At 43.1% G+C, this 17,906-nt stretch overlaps 1 protein-coding gene across 1 annotated transcript in view; it reads left to right on the forward strand.

Annotated features, from left to right (window-relative positions):
* LOC139760760 (astakine-like) overlaps positions 1-17,906 on the forward strand; it is a 33,506-nt gene that overhangs the window by 3,248 nt on the left and 12,352 nt on the right. The window contains exon 2 of the mRNA XM_071684312.1: positions 14,917-15,044. Within this exon, the coding sequence (XP_071540413.1) occupies positions 14,917-15,044 (128 nt within the window). The remainder of the gene's footprint in view (positions 1-14,916; positions 15,045-17,906) is intronic.

The raw sequence follows: 17,906 nt of genomic DNA on the forward strand, positions 1-17,906 counted from the left end.
GGTGTCCATAAGATAGGTTACCTGAAAAATCACAAATGTTAGTAAAAAGTTAAGAAAAAAAGTCACTTATATTAGAGGTCGTGGGAGGGGCCGGTACTACTACTGTCTGAGCCCTCTCTCTCACTGGTAGTAAAGTCAGGCAGGAAGAAACACACACATTCTTAGCAGAGCATGATGCCAGGGACTAGGAGACATACGTTTGTTGGATTCTATCATGATAACATGATGGGTATGGCAAGAGAACTTATGTGAAGAAAATAAGTGGGGTTTGAATAGGTGTCCTGCGCTCGTAAGATGGTAGGACTAGCCTGTTTTCCCGTTCTGATGGGACAGTGAGTAAGGCCAGCAATCCTAACATGGAGGTAGTAAGATGGTTCTGGGCACTACTTTAATGCTCCTCAGTCTGGCCGGCTACTCAGCCATACATGGACCAACTTTGAAATCTGTTTGGGACTCCTTGTAGGTGTATGGTATCCTTTTCGCTCTTCAATTCCCTCATGACCTTTGCATTCCACGTAAACATATTCAGGTAAGAGTCGGTACCATTTAGCAAGCATTTACGTTGATCAGGATTACTTACGGTACAAGAGAACATGTGGCATTCCATTGGTATCCTAAACCAATTTCGAGAAGGCTAATCTGCCATGTACTTTTTGTTCTCTTCCACTAGTATTATAATCTATTATCCATCGAAGGAACCTATCCTTTATTCTTGTCAGTGTGTGTGTGTGCGTGTGTGAGTGTGTTTAATTCTTTATTTGTAGTTTACCAGGAAGGAGATTTAAGCTCGTTGGAACCCATCTCCTGAAACATTTTTTTACATCGTACTCTATAAACTTAAAACACAGTCCGCTTTTATTATTTCTATATTTAGTTTAATCTCTTCATCCACCATTCGTGTAATATGCTTCTTTACATTATGTCTAACAACTTTCTTCTTTAATTTCATATTATGACCTCTGGCTCTATCTATCCCCACATCTTTGGAAGAACTTTTCGGTTCACTCTCCTCTCTTCCATGCTGGGCAAATTTAAGGCCTCCAGCATTTCCCTGTAACTCGACCCTCTTAATTCTGGTTCCATATTTGTTTCTGTTCTCTAAACCTTCTCTGTTGGCACTTCGAGAAGTTTATGCTAGAATTGATGTAATGTAGAATGCAAACAACCAGCTGAATATTTTCCTCAAATATATACTTGAATACTGTAATATCTACCAGCAGGCAATTTGTCTCCTTAATGATGTCAACTGCCATGTCGCCCTCATACACAAAAGTCTACACCTTTCCTACCAGATGATCGGCATCTCGAGGCCTTTCACTGTGTCCCATCCTCATTTGTTTATATTCACTCGGTTTAAATTTCATCAGCCATGTGTGTGTGTGTGTCTGTGTGGTGTACGCTCGCGCGCGTGTTCAGTGACACTAATAATTCCCCTGCCACCCCGAGGTAATGAGTCCCTGGTAATCCCCACTAACTGCCCGCATCCGGCCTCCCCCATAACACACACAGCAAGGCTCTTTCGGCCAACATGATGTAGTGGTTACCGCTATGGGCAATAATTCAGCAAGGATCATCCTTGGGTTAGACCAGCTAGAGTTCGAATCTTGAGTAAGGCTATCAGCCAACACCGAACACAGGTGGTCATCTTCCCCTCAGGGCTGGTCGACAAATGGGTACCAGGTTTAGGTGTGTGTGTGTGTGCGTGTATATATATATATATATATATATATATATATATATATATATATATATATATATATATATATATATATTTCCTTTTTCATTTTACTTTGTCGCTGCCTCCCGCGCTAGCGAGGTAGAGCAAGGAAAAAGACGAAAGAATGGCCCAACCCACCCACATACACATGTATATACATACACGTTCACACACGCAAATATACATATCTATACATCTCAACGTATACATATATATACACACAAACATATACATATATACACATAATTCATAGTCTGCCTTTATTCATTCCCATCGCCACCCAGCCACACATGAAATAACAATACCCTCCCCCAGCATGTGCGCGAGGTAGCGTGAGGGAAATACAACAAAGGCCACATTCGTTCACACTCAGTCTCTAGCTGTCATGTATGATGCACCGAAAACACAGCTCCCTTTCCACATCCAGGCCCCACACAACTTTCCATGGTTTACTCCAGACGCTTCACATGCCCTGGTTCAATCCATTGGCAGCACGTCGACCCCGTATACCACATCATTCCAATTCACTCTATTCCTTGCCCGCCTTTCACCCTCCGGCATGTTCAGGCCCCGATCACTCAAAATCTTTTTCACTCCATCTTTCCACCTCCAATTTGGTCTCCCACTTCTCCTCGTTCCCTCCACCTCTGACACATATATCCTCTTGGTCAATCTTTCCTCACTCACTCTCTCCATGTGACCAAACCACTGAAATGGTTTGGTCACATATATATATTTTATTTATTTATTTATCTATTTTGCTTTGTCGCTGTCTCCCGCGTTAGCGAGGTAGCACAAGGAAACAGACGAAAGAATGGCCCAACCCGCCCACATACACATGTATATACATACACGTCCACACACGCAAATATATATATCTATACATCTCAATGTACACATATATATACAACACAGACATATACATATATACACATGTACACAATTCATACTGTCTGCCTTTATTTGTTCCCATCGCCACCTCGCCACACATGGAATAACAACCCCCTCCCCCCTCATGTGTGCGAGGTAGCGCTAGGAAAAGACAACAAAGGCCCCATTCGTTCACACTCAGTCTCTAGCTGTCATGTCATAATGCACCGAAACCACAGCTCCCTTTCCACATCCGGGCCCCACACAACTTTCCATGGTTTACCCCAGACGCTTCACATGCCCTGGTTCAATCCATTGACAGCACGTTGACCCCGGTATACCACATTGTTCCAATTCACTCTATTCCTTGCACGCCTTTCACCCTCCTGCATGTTCAGGCCCCGATCACTCAAAAATCTTTTTCACTCCATCTTTCCACTTCCAATCTGGTCTCCCACTTCTTCTCGTTCCCTCCACCTCTGACACATATATCCTCTTGGTCAATATTTCCTCACTCATTCTCTCCATTTGACCAAACCATTTCAAAACACCCTCTTCTGCTCTCTCAACCACACTCTTTTTATTTCCACACATCTCTCTTACCCTTACATTACTTACTCGATCAAACCACCTCACACCACATATTGTCCTCAAACATCTCATTTCCAGCACATCCACCCTCCTGCGCACAACTCTATCCATAGCCCACACCTCGCAACCATACAACATTGCTGGAACCACTATTCCTTCAAACATACCCATTTTTGCTTTCCGAGATAATATTCTCGACTTCCAAACATTCTTCAACGCTCCCAGAATTTTCGCCCCCCTCCCCCACCCTATGATTCACTTCCGCTTCCATGGTTCCATCCACTGCCAGATCCACTCCCAGATATCTAAAACACTTTACTTCCTCCAGTTTTTCTCCATTCAAACTTACCTCCCAATTGACTTGACCCTCAACCCTACTGTACCTAATAACCTTGCTCTTATTCACATTTACTCTTCACTTTCTTCTTTCACACACTTTACCAAACTCAGTCACCAGCTTCTGCAGTTTCTTACATGAATCAGCCACCAGCACTGTATCATCAGCGAACAACAACTGACTCACTTCCCAAGCTCTCTCATCCACAACAGACTGCATACTTGCCCCTCTTTCCAAAACTCTTGCATTCACCTCCCTAACAACCCCATCCATAAACAAATTAAACAACCATGGAGACATCACACACCCCTGCCGCAAACCTACATTCACTGAGAACCAATCACTTTCCTCTCTTCCTACACGTACACATGCCTTACATCCTTGAGAAAAACTTTTCACTGCTTCTAACAACTTGCCTCCCACACCATATATTCTTAAAACCTTCCACAGAGCATCTCTATCAACTCTATCATATGCCTTCTCCAGATCCATAAATGCTACATACAAATCCATTTGTTTTTCTAAGTATTTCTCACATACATTCTTCAAAGCAAACACCTGATCCACACATCCTCTACCACTTCTGAAACCACACTGCTCTTCCCCAATCTGATGTTCTGTACATGCCTTCACCCTCTCAATCAATACCCTCCCATATAATTTACCAGGAATACTCAACAAACTTATACCTCTGTAATTTGAGCACTCACTCTTATCCCCTTTGCCTTTGTACAATGGCACTATGCAAGCATTCTGCCAATCCTCAGGTACCTCACCATGAATCATACATACATTAAATAACCTTACCAACCAGTCAACAATACAGTCACCCCCTTTTTTAATAAATTCCACTGCAATACCATCCAAAGCCGCTGCCTTGCCAGCTTTCATCTTCCGTAAAGCTTTTACGACCTCCTCTCTATTTACCAAATCATTTTCCCTAACCCTCTCACTTTGCACACCACCTCGACCAAAACACCCTATATCTGCCACTCTATCATCAAACACATTCAACAAACCTTCAAAATACTCACTCCATCTCCTTCTCACATCACCACTACTTGTTATCACCTCCCCACTTGCTCCCTTCACTGAAGTTCCCATTTGCTCCCTTGTCTTACGCACTTTATTTACCTCCTTCCAAAACATCTTTTTATTCTCCCTGAAATTTACTGATACTCTCTCACCCCAACTCCCATTTGCCCTCTTTTTCACCTCTTGCACCTTTCTCTTGACCTCCTGCCTCTTTCTTTTATACCTCTCCCACTCATTTGCATTTTTTCCCTGCAAAAATCGTCCAAATGCCTCTCTCTTCTCTTTCACTGATAATCTTACTTCTTCATCCCACCACTCACTACCTTTTCTAATCAATCCACCTCCCACGCTTCTCATGCCACAAGCATCTTTTGCGCAAGCCATCACTGCTTCCCTAAATACATCCCATTCCTCCCCCACTCCCCTTACCTCCTTTGTTCTCACCTTTTTCCATTCTGTACTCAGTCTCCCCTGGTACTTCCTCACACAAGTCTCCTTCCCAAGCTCACTTACTCTCACCACTCTCTTCACCCCAACATTCTCTCTTCTTTTCTGAAAACCTCCACAAATCTTGACCTTCGCCTCCACAAGATAATGATCAGACATCCCTCCAGTTGCACCTCTCAGCACATTAACATCCAAAAGTCTCTCTTTCGTGCGTCTATCAATTAACACGTAATCCAATACGCTCTCTGGCCATATCTCCTACTTACATACGTATACTTATGTATATCTCGCTTTTTAAACCAGGTATTCCCAATCACCAGTCCTTTTTCAGCACATAAATCTACAAGCTCTTCACCATTTCCATTTACAACATTGAACACTCCATGTATACCAATTATTCCCTCAACTGCCACATTACTCACCTTTGCATTCAAATCACCCATCACTATAACCCGGTCTTGTGCATCAAAACCACTAACACACTCATTCAGCTGCTCCCAAAACACTTGCCTCTCATGATCTTTCTTCTCATGCCCAGATGCATATGCACCAATATATATATATATATATATATATATATATATATATATATATATATATATATTATATATTTTTTTTTTTATTATACTTTGTCGCTGTCTCCCGCGTTTGCGAGGTAGCGCAAGGAAACAGACGAAAGAAATGGGCCAACCCCCCCCACACACATGCATATACATACGTCCACACACGCAAATATACATACCTACACAGCTTTCCATGGTTTACCCCAGACGCTTCACATGCCTTGCTTCAATCCACTGACAGCACGTCAACCCCGGTATACCACATCGCTCCAATTCACTCTATTCCTTGCCCTCCTTTCACCCTCCTGCATGTTCAGGCCCCAATCACACAAAATCCTTTTCACTCCATCTTTCCACCTCCAATTTGGTCTCCCTCTTCTCCTTGTTCCCTCCACCTCCGACACATATATCCTCTTGGTCAATCTTTCCTCACTCATCCTCTCCATGTGCCCAAACCACTTCAAAACACCCTCTTCTGCTCTCTCAACCACGCTCTTTATATTTCCACACATCTCTCTTACCCTTACGTTACTCACTCGATCAAACCACCTCACACCACACATTGTCCTCAAACATCTCATTTCCAGCACATCCATCCTCCTGCGCACAACTCTATCCATAGCCCACGCCTCGCAACCATACAACATTGTTGGAACCACTATTCCTTCAAACATACCCATTTTTGCTTTCCGAGATAATGTTCTCGACTTCCACACATTCTTCAAGGCCCCCAGAATTTTCGCCCCCTCCCCCACCCTATGATCCACTTCCGCTTCCATGGTCCCATCCGCTGCCAGATCCACTCCCAGACATCTAAAACACTTCACTTCCTCCAGTTTTTCTCCATTCAAACTCACCTCCCAATTGACTTGACCCTCAACCCTACTGTACCTAATAACCTTGCTCTTATTCACATTTACTCTTAACTTTCTTCTTTCACACACTTTACCAAACTCAGTCACCAGCTTCTGCAGTTTCTCACATGAATCAGCCACCAGCGCTGTATCATCAGCGAACAACAACTGACTCACTTCCCAAGCTCTCTCATCCCCAACAGACTTCATACTTGCCCCTCTTTCCAAAACTCTTGCATTCACCTCCCTAACAACCCCATCCATAAACAAATTAAACAACCATGGAGACATCACACACCCCTGCCGCAAACCTACATTCACTGAGAACCAATCACTTTCCTCTCTTCCTACACGTACACATGCCTTACATCCTCAATAAAAACTTTTCACTGCTTCTAACAACTTGCCTCCCACACCATATATTCTTAATACCTTCCACAGAGCATCTCTATCAACTCTATCATATGCCTTCTCCAGATCCATAAATGCTACATACAAATCCATTTGCTTTTCTAAGTATTTCTCACATACATTCTTCAAAGCAAACACCTGATCCACACATCCTCTACCACTTCTGAAACCACACTGCTCTTCCCCAATCTGATGCTCTGTACATGCCTTCACCCTCTCAATCAATACCCTCCCATATAATTTACCAGGAATACTCAACAAACTTATACCTCTGTAATTTGAGCACTCACTCTTATCCCCTTTGCCTTTGTACAATGGCACTATGCATGCATTCCGCCAATCCTCAGGCACCTCACCGTGAGTCATACATACATTAAATAACCTTACCAACCAGTCAACAATACAGTCACCTCCTTTTTTAATAAATTCCACTGCAATACCATCCAAACCTGCTGCCTTGCCGGCTTTCATCTTCCGCAAAGCTTTTACTACCTCTTCTCTGTTTACCAAATCATTTTCCCTAACCCTCTCACTCTGCACACCACCTCGACCAAAACACCCTATATCTGCCACTCTATCATCAAACACATTCAACAAACCTTCAAAATACTCACTCCATCTCCTTTTCACAAGGAAACAGACGAAAGAAATGGCCCAACCCACCCCCAGACAAATGTATATACATACGTCCACACATGCAAATATACATACCTACACAGCTTTCCATGGTTTACCCCAGACGCTTCACATGCCTTGATTCAATCCACTGACAGCGCGTCAACCCCGGTATACCACATCGATCCAATTCACTCTATTCCTTGCCCTCCTTTCACCCTCCTGCATGTTCAGGCCCCGATCACACAAAATCTTTTTCACTCCATCTTTCCACCTCCAATTTGGTCTCCCTCTTCTCCTCGTTCCCTCCACCTCCGACACATATATCCTCTTGGTCAATCTTTCCTCACTCATTCTCTCCATGTGCCCAAACCATTTCAAAACACCCTCTTCTGCTCTCTCAACCACGCTCTTTTTATTTCCACACATCTCTCTTACCCTTACGTTACTTACTCGATCAAACCACCTCACACCACACATTGTCCTCAAACATCTCATTTCCAGCACATCCATCCTCCTGCGCACAACTCTATCCATATGTATATTTGCGTGTGTGGATGTATGTATATACATGTGTATGGGGGTGGGTTGGGCCAATTCTTTCGTCTGTTTCCTTGAGCTACCTCGCAAACGCGGGAGACAGCGGAAAAAAAAAAAAAAAAAAATATATATATATATATATATATATATATATATATATATATATATATATATATATATATATATACTATCCCTGGGGATAGGGGATTAAGAATACTTCCCACGTATTCCCTGCGTGTCGTAGAAGGCGACTAAAAGGGGAGGGAGCGGGGGGCTGGAAATCCTCCCCTCTCGTTTTTTTTTTTTTTTTTTTTTAATTTTCCAAAAGAAGGAACAGAGAATTGGGCCAGGTGAGGGTATTCCCTCAAAGGCCCAGTCCTCTGTTCTTAATGCTACCTCGCTAATGCGGGAAATGGCGAATAGTTTAAAAGAAAAAAAAAAAAAAAAATATATATATATATATATATATATATATATATATATATATATATATATATATATATATATATATCATACTATTCGCCTTTTCCCGTGTTAGCGAGGTAGCGTTAAGAACAGAGGACTGGGCCTTTGAGCGAATATCCTCTCCTGGCCCCCTTCTCTGTTCCTTCTTTTGGAAAATTAAAAAAAAAGAAAAAAAAGAGAGGGGAGGATTTCCAACCCTCCGCTCCTTTCCTCTTAGTCGCCTTCTACGACACGCAGGAAATGCGAGGGAAGTATTCTTTCTCCCCTATCCCCTATATATATATATATATATATATATATATATATATATATATATATATATATATATAGTGGTAGAGGATGTGTGGATCAGGTGTTTGCTTTGAAGAATGTATGTGAGAAATACTTAGAAAAGCAAATGGATTTGTATGTAGCATTTATGGATCTGGAGAAGGCATATGCTAAGAGTTCATAGAGATGCTCTGTGGAAGGTATTAAGAATATATGGTGTGGGAGGCAAGTTGTTAGAAGCAGTGAAAAGATTTTATCGAGGATGTAAGGCATGTGTACGTGTAGGAAGAGAGGAAAGTGATTGGTTCTCAGTGGATGTAGGTTTGCGGCAGGGGTGTGTGATGTCTCCATGGTTGTTTAATTTGTTTATGGATGGGGTTGTTAGGGAGGTGAATGCAAGAGTTTTGGAAAGAGGGGCAAGTATGCAGTCTGTTGTGGATGAGAGAGCTTGGGAAGTGAGTCAGTTGTTGTTCGCTGATGATACAGCGCTAGTGGCTGATTCATGAGAGAAACTGCAGAAGCTGGTGACTGAGTTTGGTAAAGTGTGTGAAAGAAGAAAGTTAAGAGTAAATGTGAATAAGAGCAAGGTTATGAGGTACAGTAGGGTTGAGGGTCAAGTCAATTGGGAGGTAAGTTTGAATGGAGAAAAACTGGAGGAAGTAAAGTGTTTTAGATATCTGGTAGTGGATCTGGCAGCGGATGGAACGATGGAAGCGGAAGTGAATCATAGGGTGGGGGAGAGGGCAAAAATTCTTGGAGCCTTGAAGAATGTTTGGTTGGAAGTCGAGAACATTATCTCGGAAAGCAAAAATGGGTAAGTTTGAAGGAATAGTAGTTCCAACAATGTTGTATGGCTACGAGGGGTGGGCTATGGATAGGGTTGTGTGCAGGAGGGTGGATGTGCTGGAAATGAGATGTTTGAGGACAGTATGTGGTGTGAGGTGGTTTGATCTGGTAAGTAATGAAAGGGTAAGAGAGATGTGTGGAAATAAAAAGAGTGTGGTTGAGAGAGCAGAAGAGGGTGTTTTGAAATGGTTTGGTCACATGGAGAGAGTGAGTGAGGAAAGATTGACCAAGAGGATATATGTGTCAGAGGTGGAGGGAACGAGGAGAAGTGGGAGACCAAATTGGAGGTGGAAAGATGGAGTGAAAAAGATTTTGAGTGATTGGGTCCTGAACATGCAGGAGGGTGAAAGGCGGGCAAGGAATAGAGTGAATTGGAACGATGTGGTATACCGAGGTCGACGTGCTATCAATGGATTGAACCAGGGCATGTGAAGCGTCTGGGGTAAACCATGGAAAGTTGTGTGGGGCCTGGATGTGGAAAGGGAGCTGTGGTTTTGGTGCATTATTACTTGACAGCGAGAGACTGAGTGATAACCAATGGGGCCTTTGTTGTCTTTTCCTAGCGCTACCTCGCACACATGAGGGGGGAGGGGGTTGTTATTCCATGTGTGGTGAGGTGGTGATGGGAATAAATAAAGGCAGACAGTATGAATTATGTACATGTGTATATATGTATATGTCTGTGTGCATATATATATGTGTACATTGAGATGTATAGGTATGTATATTTGCGTGTGTGGACATGTATGTAAATACATGTGTATATGGGTGGGTTAGGCCATTCTTTCGTCTGTTTCCTTGCGCTACCTCGCTAACGCAGGAGACAGCGACAAAGCAAAATAAATAAATAAAAAATTATATATATATATATATATATATATATATATATATATATATATATTTATTTATTTATTTATTATACTTGGTCGGTTTCCCTCTTCACTGAGGTAGCGCGAGGAAACAGACGAAGAATGGCCTTTCCACTCATTTTATATATATATATATATATATATATATATATATATATATATATATATATATGTGTGTATATTATATATATATATATATATATATATTCCCTGGGGATAGGGGAGAAAGAATACTTCCCACGTATTCCCTGCGTGTCGTAGAAGGCGACTAAAAGGGGAGGGAGCGGGGGGCTGGAAATCCTTCCCTCTCATTTTTTTTAATTTTCCAAAAGAGGGAACAGAGAATTGGGCCAGGTGAGGGTATTCCCTCAAAGGCCCAGGCCTCTGTTCTTAACGCTACCTCGCTAATGCGGGAAATGGCGAATAGTTTGAAAGAAAAATATATATATATATATATATATATATATATATGGTTTAAAAAGCGAGATATACATAAGTATACTTATGTAAGTAGGAGAGATGGCCAGAGAGCGTTATTGGATTACGTGTTAATTGACAGGCGTGCGAAAGAGAGACTTTTGGATGTTAATGTGCTGAGAGGTGCAACTGGAGGGATGTCTGATCATTATCTTGTGGAGGCTAAGGTGAAGATTTGTATGGGTTTTCAGAAAAGAAGAGTGAATGTTGGGGTGAAGAGGGTGGTGAGAGTAAGTGAGCTTGGGAAGGAGACCTGTGTGAGGAAGTATCACGAGAGACTGAGTACAGAATGGAAAAAGGTGAGAACAATGGAAGTAGGGGGAGTGGGGGAGGAATGGGATGTATTTAGGGAAGCAGTGATGGAATGCGCAAAAGATGCTTGTGGCATGAGAAGAGTGGGAGGTGGGTTGATTAGAAAGGGTAGTGAGTGGTGGGATGAAGAAGTAAGAGTATTAGTGAAAGAGAAGAGAGAGGCATTTGGACGATTTTTGCAGGGAAAAAATGCAATTGAGTGGGAGATGTATAAAAGAAAGAGACAGGAGGTCAAGAGAAAGGTGCAAGAGGTGAAAAAAAGGGCAAATGAGAGTTGGGGTGAGAGAGTATCATTAAATTTTAGGGAGAATAAAAAGATGTTCTGGAAGGAGGTAAATAAAGTGCGTAAGACAAGGGAGCAAATAGGAACTTCAGTGAAGGGCGCAAATGGGGAGGTGATAACAAGTAGTGGTGATGTGAGAAGGAGATGGAGTGAGTATTTTGAAGGTTTGTTGAATGTGTTTGATGATAGAGTGGCAGATATAGGGTGTTTTGGTCAAGGTGGTGTGCAAAGTGAGAGGGTTAGGGAAAATGATTTGGTAAACAGAGAAGAGGTAGTGAAAGCTTTGCGGAAGATGAAAGCCGGCAAGGCAGCAGGTTTGGATGGTATTGCAGTGGAATTTATTAAAAAAGGGGGTGACTGTATTGTTGACTGGTTGGTAAGGTTATTTAATGTATGTATGACTCATGGTGAGGTGCCTGAGGATTGGCGGAATGCGTGCATAGTGCCATTGTACAAAGGCAAAGGGGATAAGAGTGAGTGCTCAAATTACAGAGGTATAAGTTTGTTGAGTATTCCTGGTAAATTATATGGGAGGGTATTGATTGAGAGGGTGAAGGCATGTACAGAGCATCAAATTGGGGAAGAGCAGTGTGGTTTCAGAAGTGGTAGAGGATGTGTGGATCAGGTGTTTGCTTTGAAGAATGTATGTGAGAAATACTTAGAAAAGCAAATGGATTTGTATGTAGCATTTATGGATCTGGAGAAGGCATATGATAGAGTTGATAGAGATGCTCTGTGGAAGGTATTAAGAATATATGGTGTGGGAGGAAAGTTGTTAGAAGCAGTGAAAAGTTTTTATCGAGGATGTAAGGCATGTGTACGTGTAGGAAGAGAGGAAAGTGATTAATTCTCAGTGAATGTAGGTTTGCGGCAGGGGTGTGTGATGTCTCCATGGTTGTTTAATTTGTTTATGGATGGGGTTGTTAGGGAGGTAAATGCAAGAGTTTTGGAAAGAGGGGCAAGTATGAAGTCTGTTGGGGATGAGAGAGCTTGGGAAGTGAGTCACTTGTTGTTCGCTGATGATACAGCGCTGGTGGCTGATTCATGTGAGAAACTGCAGAAGCTGGTGACTGAGTTTGGTAAAGTGTGTGGAAGAAGAAAGTTAAGAGTAAATGTGAATAAGAGCAAGGTTATTAGGTACAGTAGGGTTGAGGGTCAAGTCAATTGGGAGGTGAGTTTGAATGGAGAAAAACTGGAGGAAGTGAAGTGTTTTAGATATCTGGGAGTGGATCTGGCAGCGGATGGAACCATGGAAGCGGAAGTGGATCATAGAGTGGGGGAGGGGGCGAAAATTCTGGGGGCCTTGAAGAATGTGTGGAAGTCGAGAACATTATCTCGGAAAGCAAAAATGGGTATGTTTGAAGGAATAGTGGTTCCAACAATGTTGTATGGTTGCGAGGCGTGGGCTATAGATAGAGTTGTGTGCAGGAGGATGGATGTGCTGGAAATGAGATGTTTGAGGACAATGTGTGGTGTGAGGTGGTTTGATCGAGTGAGTAACGTAAGGGTAAGAGAGATGTGTGGAAATAAAAAGAGCGTGGTTGAGAGAGCAGAAGAGGGTGTTTTGAAGTGGTTTGGGCACATGGAGAGAATGAGTGAGGAAAGATTGACCAAGAGGATATATGTGTCGGAGGTGGAGGGAACGAGGAGAAGAGGGAGACCAAATTGGAGGTGGAAAGATGGAGTGAAAAAGATTTTGTGTGATCGGGGCCTGAACATGCAGGAGGGTGAAAGGAGGGCAAGGAATAGAGTGAATTGGAGCGATGTGGTATACCGGGGTTGACGTGCTGTCAGTGGATTGAATCAAGGCATGTGAAGCGTCTGGGGTAAACCATGGAAAGCTGTGTAGGTATGTATATTTGCGTGTGTGGACGTATGTATATACATGTGTATGGGGGGGGTTGGGCCATTTCTTTCGTCTGTTTCCTTGCGCTACCTCGCAAACGCGGGAGACAGCGACAAAGTATAATAAAAATAAAAATATATATATATATATATATATATATATATATATATATATATATATATATATATATATATATATATCCTATATTTCCATTAAAATACATACTTATATGTAGGAATAAACGTATACAAAACAGAAACGCCATATATCCTTCAGCTCTGTTCTTTCTCCCACTCGATCTGCATCGTTTCTCGACACAGGTTCCTCAATAACCTCAGACTTGGATGAGATATTTCAGTGGATGTGGACAAAATCTTGTGAAGTTTAATTCTTCCAAAATCCAGTTTCTACCCATCTCTCTATCGGAAACTTCTCACAACATTCCTCTCTCCTTTGGCCGTTCTGTAATCCCACCTCTTGACTCAGTGACTATACTTGGTGTTACTGTAACATCCACTCTTTGTTGGAAACCCACATTACAGGAATAGTTAAGTCTGTCTTTAAGAAACTGGGAGTCCTATCTAAACATCGAAATTTCTTTTTTTCTGAACAGTTGCTCCGTTTATACAAGGACTGATCTGTCCTGCTTTCACATCTGGGGTAGTTCTAGTTCTGCATCCTTATTTGACAGAGTCGAAAGTGGTCCGACATCATTATACACTGTCCCAGGCTAACTTCAAATCTTAACCCTCTTGCTGTGTGCTGCAATGGGTTCACTTTCCCTCCTCTATAGGTATTACTTTGGTTTCTATTCCCGATAGCTGGCTGCTTAAGTGCCCCCACCACTACCTAGGCCACGCAATACTCGCCAAGCTGCTGCATCACTGACTATTATGTGGCCGTTGGTAACTCAAGGTCGGGCTGTTTTGATAACTGTTTCTTTCCCTGCACCTCGAAGCTTTGGAACTCTCTATCCATTCATGCGTTTCCCAATAACCACAACCTGGTACATTTTAAAAGGCGCATCATTCACTTCCTTCAAAATTCGTCAATACTTTCCCTTGCATAATTATCTGCATAATTATCTGCATGGCTTGGCTTCGATGGGGATTTCTATCCATCAATGGAACCTCCAACATTAAAAGAGAAAAGTTTAGATCGGGCAACACTGACCTTTGCACATGCACTACCATACCTGAAGGGAATGGCTAGTGCAGGTTGTGATGTTAAACCTAGGGTGCTGGTTCAGGCTGTGGTGTTACATCTGAGGTGCTGGTACAGGGTATGGTGTTAAACCTGGGGTGCTCTTCACACCTTGGATGCTGGTTGAGGATGTGGTGTCATACATGGGGTGCTGGTGCAAGTTGTGGTGTTACACTATGGGTGCTGCTGGAGGCTGTAGCTTTACAGCATGGATTGCTGGAGAAGTTCCATGTGCTACACTCAAGTAAACAATATATAAAACAAAGTGGCGAACTTAACACCGGCCGCTCCTGATCCGGCCTTGGATACTGTTCTTGTTCCAGTTGTGATATCACCCTGTTTGACCTCCTTCCTTTTCTTGACAGGATGGTGATGGTGCGTGTGGTGAGCCTGACACTAGTGTGCCTGGTGACCCAGCTGGCCCTAGCTGCCCCCAAAGTGGGCAACTGTTCCACCAGTAGTGACTGTGAACCGTCCGCCTGCTGCCTCCTGGGTACGTAAACCTCCATAACCCACACACCAACCCAAACTCACAACCCCAGTGTAGCAAGAGGCATACCAACCCACACTCTGACACTCGTAATCTTTCAGTTGTATTATTACAATTTGGCTCGAGATACAGCAGGTGTAGAGCACACTGCAGTTATTGACAAAACTGCATGTGTTGGGAAGACCACAAGTGTAGAGAACACTGCAGGTATAGGGGATAAGCAGGAGCAGAGAACACTGCAGGTGTAAAGAACAGCGCCAAAGTACACTGCAGGTGTAAAGAACAACAACAATGTATGGAACACTGCAGGTACAGGACACTTCCACCAAAGGTGAAAAGAACAAGACAAGGGTAGAAAACACTACATGTGTAGGGAATACTGCAGGTGTAGAGAACACTGCAGGTATAGGAAAATTCAACAAAGGTGTAGAGAACACAGCTGGGATAGAAAAAATTACAGGTGCAGGGAACACTGCAGGTGTACAGACAACCACAAGTACAGGCATCACCACTGGTGTAGGAAACACCAGAGGTGTAGATAACCCTGCAGGTGTAAAAAACATCACAGGTGTATTGAACACTGTAGGTCTAGAAAACTACTGGTGGAAACACTGCAGGAGTAGGGAACATTAAGGATGTAACAAAAACTGCAAGTGTAAGGAACAAAATGGGTGTGAAGACCACTGAAGGTGTAGGAAACACCAAAGGTTAAAGAACACTTCAGCTGCAGGGAACACTGCAGGTGTAGAGAAACCTGCAGGTTTATGGAACACTGCAGGTGTAGAGAACACTACAAGTGTAAGGAACAATGCAGTAATAGAGAAATCTGCAAGTACAGGGAACATTACAAATGTGGGAAAATCAAAGGTGTAGGGATAATTGCAGGTTTAGAAAACACTACAGGGGAAGAAAACACTGCAGGTGTAAAGAACCCTATAGGTATAGGAAGCACTGCAGGTGTAAAGAACAATACAGGTATATGGAACACTGAAGTATAAAATACTGAAGTTGTAAAGAACACTGCAAGTGTAGGGGACACTGAAGGTGAAGAGAACACTACAGTTGAAGAAATAGTCTAGGATACCAAGCAGGTGTAGAGAATGATGGGAAATACAATGAGCACTGCAGGTGAAGAGAACACTGCAAGTGTAGGGAACACTGCAGATTTAGATAATACCACAGAAGTAGGGAATACTGCAGGTGTACAAAACACCACAGATATAGGGAGCACTGAAGGAATAGAGAACACTTAAGGTGTAGGGAACACTACAAGTAAAAGAAACACTGAAGATGAAGGAAACTCTGCAGAGTTACATGGCACAACAGGTGTAGTAATCACAACAGGTGTAGGAAACACTGCAGGGTAAGGGAATACTGTAGGCTTAGGGAATACACAAGTGCAGGACAAATTACAAGTGTAGATTAAACTGCAGGCATAGAGAGCAATGTAGGTGTAAGATACACCACAGGTGTAAGGAACATCATAGGTGTAAGCCATGCCACAGGTGTATACGGAACACTGCAGGTGCAAGGGAAGCTCAGATTTATGGGACACAGCAAATTTAGGGACATGGCAGATGGAAAGAACTTAGCAGATAAAAGTGAAAACAAGTATAAGGAACTCAGCATACAACAACAGATGTAGAAAACAAATCATGCATAGATGAAGGGTTTCCCCAGCAGAGTACACACGGAACAGTTAATGTTGGAGCACCTTGGCATGGTACTCAGGCTACAGCTAACACATTACCTCCCCTGCAGGGTATAGACATTACAAAATAATGCTGGGTACATTAAGGCTAACATAGGGCCTCCCCTGAAGGGTACACATGGTATAGCTTATGCAGGGTCTCTTCTGTATGGTAAAGCTAACACAAGATCTCCCCCATACAAGGCACGCAAGATCTCCCCATACTGGGCACACAAGATCTCCCAATACTGAGCTCACAAGATCTCCCCATACTGGGCACAAAAGATCTCCTCTATACAAGGCACGCAAGATCTCCCCATACTGGGCACACAAGATCTCCCCATATAGGGCATACAAAATTTCCCCATACTGGGCACACAAGATCTCCTCTATACAAGGCATGCAAGATCTCCCCATACTGGGCACACAAGATCTCCCCACATAAGGAACACAAGATCTCCCAATACTGGGCACATAAGATCTCCCCGTACTGGGCACACAAGATCTCCCCATATAGGGAACAAAAGATCTCCCAATACTGGGCACACAAGATCTCCCCATACTGGGCACACAAGATTTCCCCATTCAGGGCACAGAAGATCTCCACATACTGGCTACACAGGATCTCCTCATACAGGGCACAGAAGATCTCCCCATACTGGGCACAGAAGATCTCCCCATACTGGGCACACAAGATCTCCCCATACTGGGCACACAAGATCTCCCCATACAGGGCACAGAAGATCTCCCCAAACAGGGCACAGAAGATCTCCCCATACAGGGCACAAAAGATCTCTCCATACAGGACACACAAGATCTCCCCATACTGGGAACACAAGATCTCCCCATACAGGGCACATAAGATCTCCCCATATAGAGACCATAAGATCTTCCCATACTGGGCACACAAAATCTCCCCATACAGGGCTTGCCTGGCAAGGTACACACGGTAGAACTCACACAAGATCTCCCTGCCATGCTAAAGATGGTGCATCTAAAGAAGGATCTCCTGGCAGGTACATACGGCATAGCAAATGCAGGATCTCCCCAGCAGGGTACACAAGGTACGGCAAATGTGGGATCTCCCCAGAAGGGTACACAAGGTACAGCTAATGTAGGGACTCCCCAGCAGGGTACACAAGGTACAGCTAATGCGGGATCTCCCCAGCAGGGTA

The sequence above is a fragment of the Panulirus ornatus genome, chromosome 38, assembly GCF_036320965.1.
Source record: "Panulirus ornatus isolate Po-2019 chromosome 38, ASM3632096v1, whole genome shotgun sequence".
In the NCBI taxonomy this organism is placed as follows: Eukaryota; Metazoa; Arthropoda; class Malacostraca; order Decapoda; family Palinuridae; genus Panulirus; species Panulirus ornatus.